This window comes from Theropithecus gelada, chromosome 13, assembly GCF_003255815.1.
Source record: "Theropithecus gelada isolate Dixy chromosome 13, Tgel_1.0, whole genome shotgun sequence".
Classification (NCBI taxonomy): Eukaryota; Metazoa; Chordata; class Mammalia; order Primates; family Cercopithecidae; genus Theropithecus; species Theropithecus gelada.
In genome coordinates, this window is record NC_037681.1 from 47,125,911 (window position 1) to 47,144,460 (window position 18,550).

At 52.9% G+C, this 18,550-nt stretch overlaps 1 protein-coding gene across 1 annotated transcript; it reads left to right on the forward strand.

Moving 5' to 3' along the window:
- The first annotated feature begins 902 nt into the window (after positions 1–902).
- Positions 903–16,692, forward strand: SLC35F6 (solute carrier family 35 member F6). The gene is made up of 6 exons (XM_025354583.1): positions 903–1,070; positions 11,803–11,875; positions 12,583–12,754; positions 13,005–13,217; positions 13,913–14,023; positions 15,889–16,692. Exons 1-6 carry the CDS (start codon positions 994–996, stop codon positions 16,356–16,358), a joined length of 1,116 nt encoding a protein of 371 aa, XP_025210368.1. The 5' UTR covers positions 903–993; the 3' UTR covers positions 16,359–16,692.
- Positions 16,693–18,550: the final 1,858 nt, after the last annotated feature.

Here is an 18,550-nt window from a genome sequence, read left to right on the forward strand (position 1 = left end):
GCCATGCGGAAGGCACGGATTTTTGGAGACTGGAGAACCCAAGCGCAAATCCCTATCCCACTGCTCACCAACAGGTTCTTAAGCAAATCACTCTGCTTCTCTGAATTTACTGTCCTCCGCTATAAAATGGTCTTCTCGGCAACTGGAGCTAGATGCCTTCGCCACTTTGCTGAGAGATATGAACTGTGCCCAAGGTGGGCGGTGTCAGAGAGGAGCCCCGACGTGGAAATGTCCAGCGTGGGAATCTCTTCTTTACAGGGTCCTCAAGGAACTCCCGGCAGGCCCACTTCAGGGCTCCTTTCTGACACTGCCCAGCTCAACCTCTCAAAACGATTCACAAAATGCTGTAATATCCACGATCCACCCTTACTGCACTGTCCCATCCGCCCCTTTTACAAATAGGAAGACCCAAAGACAAAAATAAGAAACCAAGGCCAGGCACGGTGGATCACGCCTGTAATCCCAATACTTTGGGAGGCCGAGGCGGGCGAATCACCTGAGGTCGGGAGTTCGAGACCAGCCTGGCCAACATGGGGAAGCCCTGTCTTGTCTCTACTAAAAGTACAAAAAAATTAGCTGGGCGTGGTGGCGGGCGCCTGTAATCCGAGCTACTCGGGAGGCTGAGGCAGTAGAATCGCTTGAACCCAGGAGGCGGAGGTTGCCGTGAGTCGAGATCATGCCACCGCACTCCAGCCTGGGCGACAGGGTGAGACTCCTTCTCAAAAACAAAACAAAACAAAAAACTGGGGGAGGGCGAGGAGAAGAAAAAAAAATTAGGAAGACCTGGGCGGTGATTTGCCAGGGCCAAGGCGTGGCCACCAAAGCGCTCCAGGCCGACTCCGCAGAGCGCGGGCACCATGGCTCAGGCGCGCTCCCCGGGGGCGGGGCGAGCGGGAGGGGTCACGTGACGCCCGGCCCGGAAGCGCTCGCGCAGGAGACCCCGGGTGACGGGGCCGGGTGCCGCTAACTGGACCGAGCCCCAGCGTCCGCGACATGGCCTGGACCAAGTACCAGCTGTTCCTGGCCGGGCTCATGCTCGTTACCGGCTCCATCAACACGCTCTCGGCAAAGTGAGTCTGGGCCCTGACGGGCCCGCAGGCCCTGGCGACCCCCGCGCTCGTTCTACGCCTTCCCCCTTCTCGGCCCTGCCCTCCCGGCTTCTGGTGCTTTCCCACTTGCTCCAGTCAGTTCGCGCGCTTTATGACCACCCAAGGGATGCGAGGCCCAGGGAAATGCGGAGCGGGGCTGCGCCCCGTGCGGGGGGATCCGCGCCCCGGCTTTGACTTGCTGCACAGCCTCCGCGCCTGTTTCCACATCTTTTAACAGGAGGGTTGGCCGATTCCTTTCCGCGGCCCTTCCAGTGCCGGCGTCCAAGCCTGAGCACCTCTCTCCATGAGCTGGGAGAGACCCCAGGACTTGTACACACGAGCTGCAGTAGTGGCTGTGCAGGCCGAGTGACCCAGTGAGCGTGGAGGCCTCAAGCGGCAGACGGGGAGGTACCCTACGGCCCCGCAAGAATGAGGGGTTAGAGCTGCGCCTTGAAGCTTAGGTGGGATTTCGGAATGTGGCTGAGACTTTAAGCCAAGGAAAATCTACGGAAAGGCCAGATCAAAGTCGGCTGTAACCAGCATCAAATGCCCAGGCTAGATTTTCTCCCATAATGAGAAAAGTGCTTTTGAGCTGGGGAATGACATGTTGAAAGTGATATGATTCACTCGATGACATGAAGAGTCGTTTAGTGCAGGAAAAACCACTCCAAGGCTGCTGCATAGCAGAGGAGGGGAACTAGGAGGTGGCAGTGAGAAGAGAAAGGAAGGGACAACTGGTGGGAGAGACCAGGTGCCGAATGGCCACAGGCCTGAACCACATGAGCAAGAAACAAAGATCACTCCAGGGTTTCTGCCTGGGAGAAGAGAAGTGCCATTAACTCAGACAGAGAGGGCAAGTGGCAGTTCAGCTCTGATGTTTTGGGGGTAAGACAGGGGGATAGTTCCCAGGAGGTTAGGGACTAAGGACCCAGGGCAGTCATGAGACTGAGGGACAGGGCCTAGCCTCCCCTCTGTTGTGGGCAGGATGGCAGTTCTTTGTCTCTCTCTGTCTCCATCTCAGGGCAGGGCCTTCCTGCCCCTCCTTTTCTTGTTGCCCAGGCTGGAGTGCAATGGCACCATCTCAGCTCACTGCAACCTCCGCCTTCTGGGTTCAAGCGATTCTCCTGCCTTAGCCTCCTGAGTAGCTGAGATTACGGGCATGCACCACCACGTCTGGCTAATTTTGTAGTTTTAGTAGAGACTGGGTTTCTCCATGTTGGTCAGGCTGGTCTTGAACTCCCGACCCCAGGTGATTTGCCGCCTCGGCCTCCCGAAATGCTGGGATTACAGGTGTGAGCCACCGTGCCCGGCCCCTCCTTTTCACCATAAGAGCTGCAATGCCCAGTGGCCTTTGAAATGATACCAAGGTACATGGAGAACAGTGGACAGTGGCCCTCTCCAAGTTAGACCTCATGTCCACCTGGGCCCTGTCAGTCTCCAGAGCGAGGTGGGATTGGTGTGGTGTGGAAAAGCTCTCACCAGGAGCTTTTCCACTCTGAAAGTGGTGTTCCAGGTCCCCTGGGTTTTCTATCTGGCTTCACACTTTGAGAAACTGTCAGCCTTTTAAAGGGAAATGGCCATTTCTTATTTCTGAGGCATTTATACCTAGCAAACTCCATCAGTGGTATGAAAAGTGCCTCATCAGGCATGTATAAGGTACCTACGGTGTGTGAGGGAAGGGGACAGAAGTGACCAAGAGGTGATCCCTACCTTCGAGATGCTTGGAATCTGAGGTGGAGGAGACACACATGTACCCACACAGCAGTCACAGTGTTCTCCCTTCCCCAAACGATGGGCACAGTCACTGGAGCCCTGGGTGGGCCCCACCTGTTCCTCTGGTTCACCTCTGGCCAGCTGTGCCTTGTGGAGAACTGCTGACTTCCAGGCCCTGCATCCTCCTGGGGATCACCCCTCATGCTGAGTCCTTAGCTGTTCAGAGGCCCCAGCCTGAGGGTTCCCATCTCAGGATCCGAATGCAGCAAAGCAAGTCTTCTGTTCTGTCATGCTAGCCAAGGCCTCTGTGAAGTGCTTAGAGAGTGGCTGTAAGTCCACTAGGGCTGTTGCCCCTAAGGAGAATCCAGATTGCCAGTTACTGCTGGGGTAAACTGTGCTGACTCACCTCCTTCCTTAGAAAACTCCAAACCAGTCAGGTAGGAAACTTACAGATCCTCAGTACCAGAAGGCGTCACCCTTAGAGGCTGCCTGAGAGTTAGGAAAAAGGCTCCCAGGTGACAGACCCAACTTTTGGTCCTGTCCCCTGCCTGACAGCTGGTGTGGGCCCTCTCAGGATCCTCCCACCCCAAGACAGGCCCCCAAATTGGACCCTAAACAGTGTTCTAAGGTCAAACCACGAGAAGGATACTCTTAGGGAGAAAGAGCATGTGGGAGCAGCTGCGTACACCCCGATGTGAAGTATGGATTTGAAATCACATTTCTGGCCAGGCACAGTGGCTTATGCCTGTCACCCGGCACTTTGGGAGGCAGAAGCGGGTGGATCACTTGAGGTCAGGAGTTTGAGATCAGCCTGACCAATATGGTGAAACCCCGTCTCTACTAAAAATACAAAAATTAGCTGGACATGGTAGTGTGACCTGTAGTCCCAGCTACTTGGGAGGCTGAGAAAGGAGAATTGCTTGAACCTGGGAGGCGGAGGTTGCAATGAGCCAAGATTGCACCACTGCACTCCAGCCTGGGTGACAGAGTGAGACTCAGTCTCAAAAAAAAAAAAAAAAAAAAAGAAATCACATTGTTGACCCATGGTTTCCAGCAGGCACAGATAGGCAAGCATGTACTGACAACTAGCAGAAGCATCTCATGCACAAAGAGCACCTCGCATGCCCCAGGCCCTGCTCTGCCCTTTCATGTGTGAACTCGGAATTCTCATAACCACCCTATCAGACAGAGCTAGGGGCTGATATTCCTGTATAAGGAAACTGAGGTAGGAAATGATTACATTCCTTGCCCAAGTTCAACTTAGCTACTAAGTGGCAGAGTTTATAGTTGAGCCAGCATGGTCTGGCTCTAGCATCCATGCTCTTAACCACCACTGGAGGGTGTGGCTAGGGACTTCTCCGGTCATTTTGGGGGCATTTAGAGTTGTTAAAAGCAGATAAATCATCCAGTCGAATCCCCACAATTTACAAAGGAGGCCCCAGGAGAAGTTTCTTTCTGTGATTCAACTGTTTGGTGTCTGAATGAAGGCTGGAACCCAGGCCTCAGGACTTTAAGTCCTGTTCTTTTATGACTGTGATACCCCAAAGTCCCTCCTTCCTGAGGGTTTCCTCCCACAGCTCCCCAGGACAGGACAGACAAGCCTGTGCTTGTGGAAGTTGTAAACCTGTAAGTGGCATCTGCCCTCCCAGCCTTTGATGTGTCCTCTCTCCAGGACTGGGCATCAAGCCTCTCAGCCGGCCTGGAGACCCTGCTGTCACCAGCCTACTTGTCCTCCCGCTGGAGCCCAGGCCACTCAAGGTTCAGACTGACAGCCTATGGTTGTCTCTGGCAGTTTCTTGGCCTGTGACAAGAGCATGATGTTTCCCTTCCCAGGTTCTTGGGAGGATGAAAGGCAGTGGATGAGGAAGCACATCTGAGCACGTGCTGCCTGCTGTGCTGGGGCCGCAGGTCAACTTTCCTCTCTGCACGCTCAGCAGGCTTTGGGAGACTGCCACCAGCCATGCTGGCCCTGTGACCCCATCCCTGGGTCCTGGCAGGGGGCCCCTCCCTGTGAAGTGGCTTCTTCTTTCCCTGGCTGTTTTCTCAAAACCTCCTCACTAGCACCTTCTGTCAATCAACTTCTTTAGGCCAAGCCACTTCTGTCTGCCTGAGCCGGTGCCCATCCTCAGGTACTCATTTCAGAGCCCCAGTCTACTGAATCCAACTGAGGTTCTACATATGAAGAACTGGGGTCAACTGAGCACTGTGGCTCCAGCCTGTAATCCCAGCACTTTGGGAGGCTGAGGTGGGATGATCATTTGAGCCCAGGAGTTCAAGATCAGCCTGGACAACATAGGGAGACCTCGTTCTCTACAAATAATAGTAATTAATTAATTAATTAATTAATAGAGCCAGGGTCTAGTAGATGCCCACTAAGTAAAGCCCAGCTCCCCTCCTAAGTTCTGCAGGCTGTAGGGCCCTCCCAGCCAGGCAGGGATATGAGCCTGACCTCCCTTCATGCCCAGGCCAGGGACCCTGCCAAGGAAGTGGCAGGAAGCCTGGAAACCACTAGGCCTCTACTAGAGAAGAGGCGTTAGCTCTTCTTCTGTGTCCTTTCTGTGCCAGCTCCAATGTTTGCCCTTGGCAGCTGCCCCCACCACCCTTTGGTTCCATGAACTGGCATGGGATAATTGCTTCAAGGGGGTTGTTGGGCCAGCTTGAGGAAGTCTTAACTCAGGAGGACAGTGTAGTAGGGTGGGAAGTGCATAAGGCTTGGGAGCTGGGGAATAGATGAGCCACTGGGCCTCTCTGAGCCTCAGTTTCCTCATCTGTAAAATGGACTTGGTGATCCCTGCCCTACCTTCTTCCCGGACACTGAAGATCTACTGAGGAAGGTTTCCTTTTTTTCTTTTTTCTTTTTTTTTTTTTTGAGACAGACAGAGTCTTGCTCTGTCGCCCAGGCTGGAGTGCAGTGGTGTGATCTCAGCTCACTGCAGGCTCCGCCTCCCGGGTGCACGCATTCTCATGCCTCAGCCTCCCAAGTGCTGGGACTACAGGCGCCCACCACTATGCCTGGATAATTTTTTTGTATTTTTTTTAGTAGAGACAGGGTTTCACTGTGTTAGCCAGGATGGTCTCAATCTCATGACCTCGCCCATCTCGGCCTCCCAAAGTGCTGGGATTACAGACATGAGCCACTGCACCCAGCCTTTTCTTTTTTTTTTAAAGACACAGTCTCTCTCTGTTGCCCAGGCTGGAGTGTAGTGGTGCCATCCCAGCTTACTGCAGCCTTGAGCCATCCTCCCACCTCAGCCTCCCAAGTCAACGGGACCACAGACACCTGCCACCATGCCCACCTAATTTTTGTATTTTTTGTAGAGACAGCGTCTTGCCATGTTTCCCAGGCTGGTCTCAAACTCCTGGGCTCAAGCAATCCACCTGCCTCAGCCTCCCACAGTGTTGGGATTACAGGCATGCACCACCACGCCCAGCATGAGGAAAGTTTCTAGTCCATAGAGATGAGAGGGCTCATCATCGTCACCTCAGGAGCCAGGGCCACCTGCTGTGGCACCCCAGAGAGTAGAGAAGCCTTGGCCCTTCTGTAGGTCCCAGGCAGGAGAAAGAAGGGGACTCACTGGGCTTGACAAGCTGGGGACACAAGAGGAAGTGGCAGAGATTCTGTGGGAATGGCCACAGCTAATCTGCCCAAGCCAGCCCCGTCGCCACTTCCTCAGTCTGTGTTCTCCACCCCCGCTCACGTGGACGTGCACACCTCCCAGAATGCTGAGCTTTGAGTTTGGGCCTGGCCAAACTAGGGAGTGACTCACCACCCAGCACGGAGAGCCCACTACCCAGCCTGCCTGCCGAAAGGAGGGCCTCAGCTTGTTCCCGCGAGGGCCCTTCGGGCCTCCTGCCCCGGAGGTCATCTCCCCTAGAATGCAGTGTCTGCGGGGAAGACAGGCCTATCTGCTGGGCTGCCCCTCTCCTCCCACCAGCTAGGGGAGCAGGAACTCAGAGGAGAGCTTCAGAGCATCAGGGAGGGGGCGCATAACTTCCTGCTGAGCTTCCAGGGTACTGGCCCTGTCTCAACCCCTGAGGAGCTGTGGGCCCCTGGAGCCCTCTCTGGCGCCTGGGTTCCTGTCTGTCAAATAAGGAGTTCTGTTCAGCTGATGGCTGAGTTTCTTCTGTTTCAGCATTGTGGCTCTGTGAACTGCAGGGACAATGGCTGAGGCCCCTCCAGCCACCTCTGCCTCAGCCAGCAGGACAGGTTCCAGATGTTTTTCCAGTAGCTTTCAGGCTGAAGCACAGCTGGGGCCACACTGACTCCAGCAAGGGGGAGATGGCTTCTGTTCAATGAAGGGAAAGGAGAAGGGGCAGAAAATGAGTTTTGCTGAATACCTGCCATGTGCCAGGTCATGTATATACCCTTATATCATGTATTGCTTCTGACAGTTTGTCAGTGTTGGTAAGATTATCCCTGTAACTTGTCTAGCCTGTGGGACTTAAAACTCTGGGTTTTCTCTGTATTCTGCCTTTTCTGAGCATAAATTCAAGCAAGGTTTGACCCTGGATCTGCCTTAAGCCTCAGAGTCCCCATCTAAAATGAGGATCCTTGTTGTAAGGCTTAATGGAGTGTCCTATGAATTGTGCATTTAAGGAAACATGAGCTGGGCGCAGTGGCTCACACCTGTAATCCCAGCACTTTGGGAGGCTGAGGCAGGTAGATCTCTTGAGGCCAGGAGTTCGAGACCATGCTGGGCAACATAACAAGGCCCTGCCTTTACAGAAAATACAAAAATTAGCCGAGCATGGTGGCCCATGCCTATAGTGCCAGCTACTCAGGAGGCTGAGGTGGGAGGATCACTTGAGCCTTGGGAGGCTGAGGCTGTAGTGAGCCGTGATCCTGTCTGAAAAAACAAAACAAAAAGACAAATGTTGTTGGCCAGACGCAGTGGCTCATACCTGTAATCCCATCAGTTTGGGAGATCGATGTGGGTGGATCACTTGAGGTCAGGAGTTCGAGACCAACCTGGCCAACATGGTGAAACTCCATCTCTACAAAACAATATAAAAATTAGCTGGGCATGGTAGTGGGTACCCAGAATCCCAGCTACTTGGGAGGCTAAGGCAGGAGAATCACTTGAACCTGGAAAGCAGAGGTTGCAGTGAGCCAAGATCACGTTGCTATACTCCAGCCTGGGTGACAGAGGGAGGCTCCGTTTCAAAAAAAAAAAAAAAACAGAACAAAAACAAAAGACAACAAAAAACAAACATTGTGAAGGACTGACAGCAAAGTGCTGTCCACCTTAGGGGTCACTGCTGTCATCCCCAGGCACACTGGGGCTGGATTTTTGTTCTAGCCTGTGAGGCTGGGGTCTTTCTGATTCTGCACCTTGAGTCGAAGCCTGTCTCCAATCCAGGATGAGAAGCCTGGTTTTCTGCCCCAAGGTACCTGCAGGCCTGAGCATCTCAGGCTGGGCAAGGCATCCCATGCTGCTGACACCCAATCCCTTGGGCTGTCAGCCTGCCCCAGGCCCTCAGATACAAAGAGATTCCGTTTCCCCAGCCGGGAGCGCTGCCAGCCAGGCCTGTCTAGGCAGAGCTACCTGTGGAGAAAGCGAAGACAACCCTTGTGGGAGGTGGGGAGCTCAGCACCAGCCCTACAGTCAGCTCCCCAAGAAGCGCCCCAACTTTGGGGAAGGATAGGCCCCAAGGGGTTTCCCCTGTGGACCAGCTCGTTCTACCAGCAGGGGGCCCTCAGACTCAGGTGGGAAGTAGGACTTATGGAAATGTGGCCTCTGCACTGCAGTACCTGGCCTGTTTGCTGGAAGGGATCTGGAAGTCTCATTCATTCTACAAAAAATGTTGAGCTTCCGTAGAGTAACGTGCCAGGAACAGAGGATTGAGAGATGTGGAAGCAGCCGGGTGCTGAGCTCTCTCAGATGACAGTAAATGAGGAACCAGAATGTGCTGGGTGTGTGAGTTGTCATTACTATAAGTGACTCAGGCAGTAGCCCAGCATGAGTTCTGGGTGGTGACCCCACAGCCAGATCAGGGAGGACTTCTTGAGCCTACCAGTCTGTGGTCTGGGTGTGGAACCAGGATGATGAAGCAGCTTCCATACCTGCCCTCTGCAGACAAAAATAATAAAATAAATAATAATAATAATAATCCTTGCCTGAAGCTTCTGGTCGACCTTCATGGACCTGGCAATAGCTCCCTTGTCCTTCTTAGAGGAGCCTTGGCTCCTGGCCTGGGGATTCCCATCTCTCTGACTTCACTTGCTCTGGGCAGTTGGCTCTGTGCCCTTGGTAAGGCTTGACCTCTTCTCTCTTCCTTGCTTTGCCTCTGTTTCACTCAGTTGCCTCATGCAAGCCTTCTCAGGCGGCTCTTTCTGCAAAAGCAAGACTGGGTTCGAGAGCAGCCCTGATGGGTCTGTGGCATTTAGCCATATTCCATGTGCTGTCCTGGCCAGGGATCCAAGAGCCAACAGCAAATCAGGCAGAAATTAGGCACCATGGGTACAGTGGCTCATGCCTGTAAATGATTTGTGAAGACCAGCCTGGGCAACATAGTGAGACCCTCTCTCTAAAAAAAAAAGAGAAAGAAATGAGACTCCAGCCCATGAGGTCAGGTGTTTTCCTGACCCGGGGTGGAAGCTTCCCCTGCTCCCAAACTCCCTGTTTTCTTTGCCCCACTGGTACTGGGACTGGTTACAGCCTGGTCCCCAAGCCTTGCCAGGCTCCCGGTTTCTCTCTGCCTTCTAACCAGTTCTGTCCGAACTTCTCCCTTCAACTCTCCTTTGCCCCTGCCATTCCTAAGAACCACAAGCAGTCTTAACTACCCCTCTTTCTCCACATCTCCAGGAGCTGGTGGGGTCTCTCACTGTGGAATAGGTTTGCCATAGCCCTGTTTTCTTCCTCAAACTCAGAGGCATATAGAGAAGCCAAAGCTGCACAGGGACTTTGTCAAACTTAGACCCTAACTGCGGCACAACCAGTGGCACATGCTCTGGGGCACTGCGGGGTAGGTACAGGCACCAGAGGACTCCCCTGCCCTTTGGGAGCTGAGGCTTGCTACAGAGATGAGCCAATGGCAGTGCAGAGCTGTGCACTGCAATCTGACTACCCTAGAAAGACATTTCAAGGAAAGACATTTAATAAAAAGAAGCCCCGAGTCTTGCACTTTAGAGACATCCACTGCCTATGCAGGGTATGCTGCAGTAGGAGCAGGTCAGTGGCCCACAGGAAATGGCTCTGGGTCTGTGTTGACTTGAGTCAGCACGTGATGTGACTGATGCATTTGGAGCTGTGTCAACAAACCCAGGGTGTCAACACGAGGGAGGGGAACGAGGGAGGGGAACGCCTTGCTAGCCTCAGTCTGGGCCAGATCACATGCTCTTGGCTCTGGGCCTGGGTATACCAGAGTATTTCCAGAAGTCAGTGACCAGGGGTGAAAGGTTAGGAGAGGCTGGAGCTGTTTAGCCAGGAGATGAGAAGATTCAGAAGAAGGTCAATAAGTCCCCAGATACCTAAAGGGCTTTCAAATGAAAGATTAGACAAGACTCCACAGACCTAACCAAGCCCAGCAAAGATGAAATTCAAGACAGACTTTTCACGCACAGATGGCAGACAGTTCAGAGTGATTGGTGGTTAAGCTGCCCAAAGCACTATGCCACAAAGGATTCTGGGCTTGTGTCTAGGCTCATTGGGGAAGTATGTCATAATCAGTCATCACCATCTGCCGGGTGCTGGCTGGGAGGTCACACCAGGAGTGTGATGTCTTTGCCACCTGCTTAAAAGTCAGCATTAGAAAGATCTTCCAAACCATTCAGGCTCTTTGAAGGTGAGCAGGTGGTCTGTATTAGGTGGTCATTTCCCAGGGCCCACATACGCGTGTAGACCAGAGGTTCTTGATATTTTTCATGCCATGGGACTCTTTGACAGTCCGGCACAGCCTATGGACCTCTTCTTACAGTAATGTTTTAAAACGTGGAAATAAAAAGACCAGGGATCAGACCGGGCGCGATGGCTCATGCCTGTAATCCCAGCACTTTGGGAGGCCAAGGAGAGCAGATCACGAGGTCAGAAGATCGAGACCATCCTGGCTAACACGGCAAAACAGTCTCTACTAAAAATAAAAAAATTTAAAAAATTAGCCAGGCGTGGTGGCGGGCGCCCTGTAGTCCCAGCTGCTTGGGAGGATGAGGCAGGAGAATGGCGTGAACCCGGGAGGTGGAGCTTGCAGTGAGCCAAGATCTTGCCACTGCACTCCAGCCTGGGCGATGGTGAGACTCCGTGAAAAAAAAAAAAAAAAAAAAAAAAAGACCAAGGATTACAAAAGAAGTCAATTAAATTGAAATACAGTTATCAAACACTTAAAAAAAGCAAATTTGTGATATAGTAATATATATAGATATGCTTCTTTTTCTTTTTTTTGAGACAAGATCTTGCTCCATCGTCCAGGCTGGAGTGCAGTAGTGCAATCTCGGCTCACTGCAGCCTCTGCCCCCCAGGTTCAAGTGAGTCTCATGCCTCAGCCTCCTGAGTAGCTGGGATTACAGGCTTGCACCACCATGCCCGGCTAATTTTTGTATTTTTAGTAGAGATGGGGTTTCACCATGTTGGCCAGGCTGGTCTCGAATGCCTGACCTCAAGTGATCCACCCACCTCAGCCTCCCAAAGTGCTGGGATTACAGGTGTGAGCCACTGCGCCCAGCTATATAGAAATGTTTTCTAGTACATTAAATTATAAGTGGGTCTGACTACTGTAATTTTCATGAGTGATGAGTGTAAATGATACCTCACGATATATACAATGACTATAATATGATCACGAGAGTATCTGTGATTTCTATGCATTACAGAGGCACAGACACAGTAACTTGAGGAAATGCCAAGTTACAACTACTTGAGGTGAAGACCGGCCCCTTTGAGAGGGAGCGCCACTCTGGGGCCGAGTCACCCAGGTCTGGGCCTCTTGACATTGAGAGGTGTGAGCCTCTTCGCTAGCACCAGGGCACAATGCTGCCAAGGTCTGACCTTCCCTCTCTCTCCTACAGATGGGCGGACAATTTCGTGGCTGAGGGCTGCAGAGGGAGCAAGGAGCACAGCTTCCAGCATCCCTTCCTCCAGGTATCTGGCCGTGTCCCTCCTACCTCCTATCTCCCGGGCCTCAGACCAGGCGCCCCCGCCATGAGGCCAGGGTGTTTCCTGACCTATGAGTGGAGACTTCTTCTGCTCCCTGAAGAGCCATCCACTTCTCTCTCTCCCTCCCCAGAGCAGAATCCAAGGTCTAGAAGAGGGCAAAGAGCACCATCCTCTGCGAAAGTCCTGGCAAGTGGTCATGTCCTCACCACACCCAAGTCAGGACACGTGGAAAACATCAACCCTAGTGACAAGTCGGCTCTGTATCCACTGGGAGCCCAGACACCATTTGGGACAGGGCAGACACCATAAATGGAAGACACTATTTGTTGAACTGAGAATCAGGAGACTCAAATGTCAGCCCCAGCTCTACCTCTTTGTGGCCTTACATAAGTCTTTGAGCCTCTCTTGGGTCTAGGTTTCTCCACCTGCGATTTGACTAGGGGTTGGCCTAGATGGATGGTTTTCAGAAAGGGCTCTGCACAGCCTTAGGGTTCATCAGGATGTATGAGGGCTTTGGGGCAGACCTAGGAGGCTATCTCTGGCCTCCATGGCAGCTCTGCATTTGTCTACGGTATATATTGGGGTTCTGGGTAAGCTCCTGTTTGACAGAAGTTGCATTAAAAAAAAAATAGTTAAAGATGATCCCCAAGGTCCCTTCCAGCTCTGAAGTCCTCGGGTTTTCATCCCTGCAGGCAGTGGGCATGTTCCTGGGAGAATTCTCCTGCCTGGCTGCCTTCTACCTCCTCCGGTGCAGAGCCACAGGGCAATCAGATTCCAGCGTAGACCCCCAGCAGCCCTTCAACCCTCTTCTTTTCCTGCCCCCAGCGCTCTGTGACATGACAGGGACCAGCCTCATGTATGTGGGTGAGTAACCAGGCCAGGCTGAGAAGGGCTCAGGGGAGGCTGTGGCTGAAGGGGCTACTGGGGGAACAGCCCCATCCCACCCGCCTCCACTTCATCCCACCATTCCCCCAGACTTCACACGCTCAGGCATGCAGGCAGGACTGAGTGAGCACTTACTACGAGCTTGGCATGTCTCCATCCCCGAAGACCCCTTAGTAACAGATGACCTTTGCCTTGGGAAGCTAACTGTCATTCATTTCTCCTTTCCTAGCTCTGAATATGACCAGTGCCTCTAGCTTCCAGATGCTGCGGGGTGCAGTGATCATATTCACTGGCCTGTTCTCGGTGGCCTTCTTGGGCCGGAGGCTGGTGCTGAGCCAGTGGCTGGGCATCCTAGCCACCATCGCGGGGCTGGTGGTCGTGGGCCTGGCTGACCTCCTGAGCAAGCACGACAGTCAGCACAAGCTCAGCGAAGTGATCACAGGTGCGGCCAGAGGCAGGGACACGGGGCTGCCCTATCTTGCCCTGTCCTCCTTGGGAGCCCAGCATAGACTCATACAAGCTCTGCCATGTGTCATATGCCAAGCCCTGGGTGAGGCGGGTAGCTCTGGAGGTGATGGATAGAATGTAGGGAAGACTGCAAAGGGATGTGGCTCCACCAAGGATGAGTGGCAGGCTGGGCAGGGCGAGGGGCTGGCTTGTCCTTTGATATAGATGCAGACATACAAACTACCGGATTTGGGAGTGGAAAGGAACGGGTGCTTACCAAGTGCCCAGCCTGGTGCTGAGCACTGTGTGTTCATCATCACAGTGACTCCCACAGGCCCTGAAGGGATGCATCACAGCCGATTTTACAATGAAGTGACTGTCCTGGGTCACTTAGGGTCAGGATCAGCCAAGAAATGTCTATCTCAAAGCCTGTTCCTTCTTGAAAGACCTGTGTCTTACCCTGTGGGGCAGCTCTTAGACACAGGCAGGCCTCTGGGGCCTCACCCTGGCGCTGTTGGCCTGCCCCTCAGGGACCGGGGAATCAGGGACAGGCAGTAGTGACTGTGCCTGTGAACTACAGGGGACCCTGCAGAGGTCAGGGGCTGGCATGTTGTGTCCCTGTGGCCATGCTGTCCTGGCCCCCAGCCCCAGTGCAGCCCTGTTCTCATCTGGGTCCCTTCTTCCCCATAGGGGACCTGTTGATCATCATGGCGCAGATCATCGTCGCCATCCAGATGGTGCTAGAGGAGAAGTTCGTCTACAAACACAATGTGCACCCACTGCGGGCAGTTGGCACTGAGGGTGTGTGTGGGCACAGGGGCCTGGAAGGAGTGGGGTGTAAGGGAGCATGGGGAGCTGAGCTAGGATTTTACTTGGGAGGGGGTGAACTTCCTGCCCCCCATTGCCTTCCAGATGTGTTTTGACAAATCTTCTGACACCTGCTGTGCCAGGAGCCAGAGGAGACCAAGGACAGAGATGAATGAGATGCAAGCCCTTCAGAGGAGGTGACCAGCAGGAAGAAAGGGCAGTCAGTGAATTCAAGCTTGGACTTGTGCTCAACTGATGTCTCATTGGCCATGCCTATCTGAGTCTCTCAGGACAGGGAGGGTGGCATTCGAGCTGCAAATTTCAACAGGCAGTAGTAGGAGCAACTCCAGAGCAAAGGCACGGGGGGCTGGACATGAATTTGAAAACCAGTGAGGAATAATTTGAGTGTAGCTGGGTGCGGTGGCTCATGCCTGTAATCCCAGCACTTTGGGAGGCCAAAGCAGGTGGATCACCTGAGGTCAGGAGTTTGAAACCAGCCTGCCCAACATGGCAAAACCCTGTCTCTACAAAAAATACAAAAATTAGCTCGGTGTGGTGGCGCATGTCTGTAGTCCCAGCTACTCAGGAGACTGAGACAGGAGAAATCGCTTAAACCGGGGGAGCGGAGGTGGCAGCAAGCCAAGATCGCACCACTGCACCCAGCCTGGGCAACACAGTGAGACTCCCTCTCAAAAAATAATAGTAGGCCGGGCGCGGTGGCTCAAGCCTGTAATCCCAGCACTTTGGGAGGCCGAGACGGGCGGATCACGAGGTCAGGAGATTGAGACCATCCTGGCTAACACAGTGAAACCCCATCTCTACTAAAAATACAAAAACTTAGCCGGGCGAGGTGGCAGGCGCCTGTAGTCCCAGCTACTCGGGAGGCTGAGGCAGGAGAATGGCGTGACCCCGGGAGGCGGAGCTTGCAGTGAGCTGAGATCCGGCCACTGCACTCCAGCCTGGGTGACAGAGCGAGACTCCGTCTCAAAAAATAATAATAATAATAATAGTAATTTGAGTGCAGTATAGGTTTGATGTTGGGGAAATAATCAGGAATTAAGTAGGTCAGGGTCATGTCATTAGATAACTTTACCATCAAGCAAGTAGATTTAGACTTTAAATGACAGGCAGGGAGGAATCACTGAAAGTTTTTGAGCAGGGAAGTAACTATCAAAATTATGAGATTAGCAAGATAGAGCTGTGCTTTCAAAGAATGGCCTGGGGGCTAGTGCCTGTTGGGGAGCAGCTCTTGTCTGGCCCCCCGTGAGCTGAGGGGCTTAGGCAGAATGTGAATCAGCTATGTCAACAAGCATGCAGTCTATTTCCACTCATTTCTGTTTTCTAGCAAGAACTTAATGAGTGAAGCAGTGCATGGACTTACCTTCTGGCGCAAACTCCTTGTCACAGACCAGTAACACACTGAACTAGAAAGCTGTGTTTTTCCAAACTTGTGAAAATAATATAGTCAGTTGCAGCTAGCAGTTCTTTTTTTAAATGAATAGAATTTTTAAATATCAGAGCATTGTATACTGTAAGGGTGGTTATATTTTTATGACTCTGTGTGTGTGTGTGTGTATATATCCATGAACCTGTGCACATGTGTACTGGGTCACCAGATAAAATGTATTTCTTGCTCGTGATCCAGTCAAAAAATCCCTGAGTGAAAGTGGAGAAGGGACAGCGAGAACCCATCTAATAGGCCACAAGCTCCCAATGAGAGGCTGAGGGATGTGAAAGGAGGGAGCCAGCATGAGGACCACTGGGAGGGAATGATCCGAGATCAGAGGAGGCTAAGCTGGTGGGCTGTGCTGGGGGTCTGGGGGCAGGTGGAGAGTGTAACTGTCTCCTCTACTCCCCAGGCCTCTTTGGTTTTGTGATCCTCTCCCTGCTGCTGGTGCCCATGTACTACATCCCCGCCGGCTCCTTCAGCGGAAACCCTCGTGGGACGCTGGAGGATGCATTGGACGCCTTCTGCCAGGTGGGCCGGCAGCCACTCATTGCTGTGGCACTGCTGGGTAACATCAGTAGCATTGCCTTCTTCAACTTCGCAGGCATCAGCGTCACCAAGGAACTGAGCGCCACCACCCGCATGGTGCTGGACAGTTTGCGCACCGTTGTCATCTGGGCACTGAGCCTGGCACTGGGCTGGGAGGCCTTCCATGCACTGCAGATCCTTGGCTTCCTCATACTCCTTATAGGCACTGCCCTCTACAACGGGCTGCACCGCCCGCTGCTGGGCCGCCTGTCCCGGGGCCGGCCCCTGGCAGAGGAGAGCGAGCAGGAGAGACTGCTGGGTGGCACCCGGACTCCCATCAATGATGCCAGCTGAGATTCCCTGGAGGCTTCTACTGCCACCCAGGTGCTCCTTCACCCTGAGACTGAGGCCACACAGGCTGGTGGGCCCCGAGTGCCTGTCCCCAAGGCCTCACCCTGTCACCTCCCTACAGAACCCCCAGGGCGGCTGCTGCCACAGAAGATAACACCCAAGTCCTCTTTTTCTCATTACCACCTGCAGGGTGGTGTTACCCAGCCCCCACGAGCCTGAGTGCAGTGACAGACCCCAGCTCTCTGGACCCCTCCTACAGCACTAGAGCTAAATCATGAAGTTGAATTGTAGGAATTTACCACCCTAGTGTATCTGAATCATAAACTAGATTATCATAGTTACCTAGTTTATGAGTCATAAGCTAGATTTGATTCTCCAAAGAAGAAAAGTCGGTAAGCAAATTTAAACCAGAACTAAGCATTATATTTTCTTTCTTTTTTTTTTTTTTTTTGAGACAGAGTCTCACTCTGTCACCAAGGCTGGAGTGCAGTGGCATGATCTCGGCTCACTACAACTTCTGCCTCCTAGGTTCAAGTGATTCTCCTGCCGCAGACTCCCAAGTAGCTGGGATTACAGGTGCACACCACCACACCTGGGTAATTTTTGTATTTTTGTGGAGACGGGGTTTCACCGGGTTGGCCAGGTTGATCTGGAACTCCTGACCTCAGGTGATCCACCTGCCTCAGCCTCCCAAAGTGCTGGGATTACAGGTGTGAGCCACCGCGCCTGGCCAGAACTAAGCATTATGTTTTCTAAAATTTCTAAGATCCTCCCTAAACCTGTCTGGAGACCTGGGTTTTAGCCCAGACTCTGCCTCAAACTCACTGTAGCTCCCAGCACATTACCCAGTTGCTCTGGGCCTTGGTGTTATGCTCTGGGAAGTAGATGTTGATGCTGTGGACTTAGTGCCTTCTGGCCCCAGCATTCCATGGGCCTGTGATCTTCACCAACCTGAGAAAACAGTAACAGCCCATCCACTGGAAATACCCCTCTGCCCACAGCACCGCCCTCCTGTGCTGGTTATTTTTCTTCTTCTTCTTTTTCTTCTTTTTGAAACGGAGTCTTGCTGTGTCGCCCGGTTGGAATGCAGTGGCGCGATCTCAGCTCACTGCAACCTCCCCCTCCCAGGTTCAAGCAATTCCCCTACCTCAGCCTCCTGAGTAGCTGGGACTACAGGCACATGCCACCAGGCCCGGCTAATGTTTTGCATTTTTTAGGAGAGACGGGGTTTTGCCATGTTGGCCAGGATGGTCTCGATCTCCTGACCTCATGATCCACCTGCCTCAGCCTCCCATAGTGCTGGGATTACAGGCAGGAGCCACCATGCCCAGGGTTTTTTGTTTTTTTTTTTAAGAGACAGGGTCCTGCTTTGTCACCCAGGCACAGCTTACTGCAGCCTTGAATTCCTGGGCTCAATCAGTCCTCCTGCCTCAGCCTCCCGAGTAGCTAAGACTAACAGGTGTGTACCACCATGCCTGGTTTATTGTTTTATTTTTTTGCAGAGATGGGTCTCACTGTGTTGCCCAGACTGATCTCAAACTCCTGGCCTCAAGCGATCCCCCCATCTCAGCCTCCCAAAGTGCTGGGGTTATAGGCCTGAGCCACCACACCTGGGCAACAGAGTGAGACCTGTCCTTGTTTTCCTGCCCTCGCTCTCACCTCCGAGGCCTCCTCTGCCTGGGAGAGATTACAGGCGAATTCCAGGCAGCCCTTGTTAATTGTTTTTATGGATTCTTTACCTGCTAGTTTAAAGACAAGGAAACTGAGGCCCAAAGTTCTACGTTGTTTGGCAAATGGAGTCTCCTACCCTCAGGTCCAGCAGCCACATGATTCTGCAGCAGACTGGGACCTAGAGCACATCTGGATTTCAGCCCCACCCCTGGCAACCTGCCTGCCTAGAGAACTCTCAAGATGACAGAATCCCCAGGATTCCACCATTTAGAGTAATTCTGGTATCCTGGGCATTGCGTTAAGTTGCTTAACTTTCATTCTGTCCTACAACAGCCTTCAGAGGTGGGAACAGGTGAAGAAACCATGCCCCAGAGAAGGTTAAGTGACTTCCTCTTCATGGAGCCAGTATTCCAACCTAGGTTTGCCTGATACCAGACCTGTGGCCCCACCTCCCATGCGGGTCGCTGTGGGGTCTTTGGGCTGGATCTCCTAGAGCTGGGCTGGAAGCCTCATGTACTGTTGTC

Coding starts and splice junctions, on each gene's coding strand:
- SLC35F6 (XM_025354583.1), top strand. CDS start 994: ATGGCCTGGACCAAGTACCAGCTGTTCCTGGCCGGGCTCATGCTCGTT. Junction 11,876..12,582: donor TCCAGCATCCCTTCCTCCAG/GTATCTGGCCGT, acceptor TCATCCCTGCAG/GCAGTGGGCATGTTCCTGGG. Junction 14,024..15,888: donor GCGGGCAGTTGGCACTGAGG/GTGTGTGTGGGC, acceptor TCTACTCCCCAG/GCCTCTTTGGTTTTGTGATC.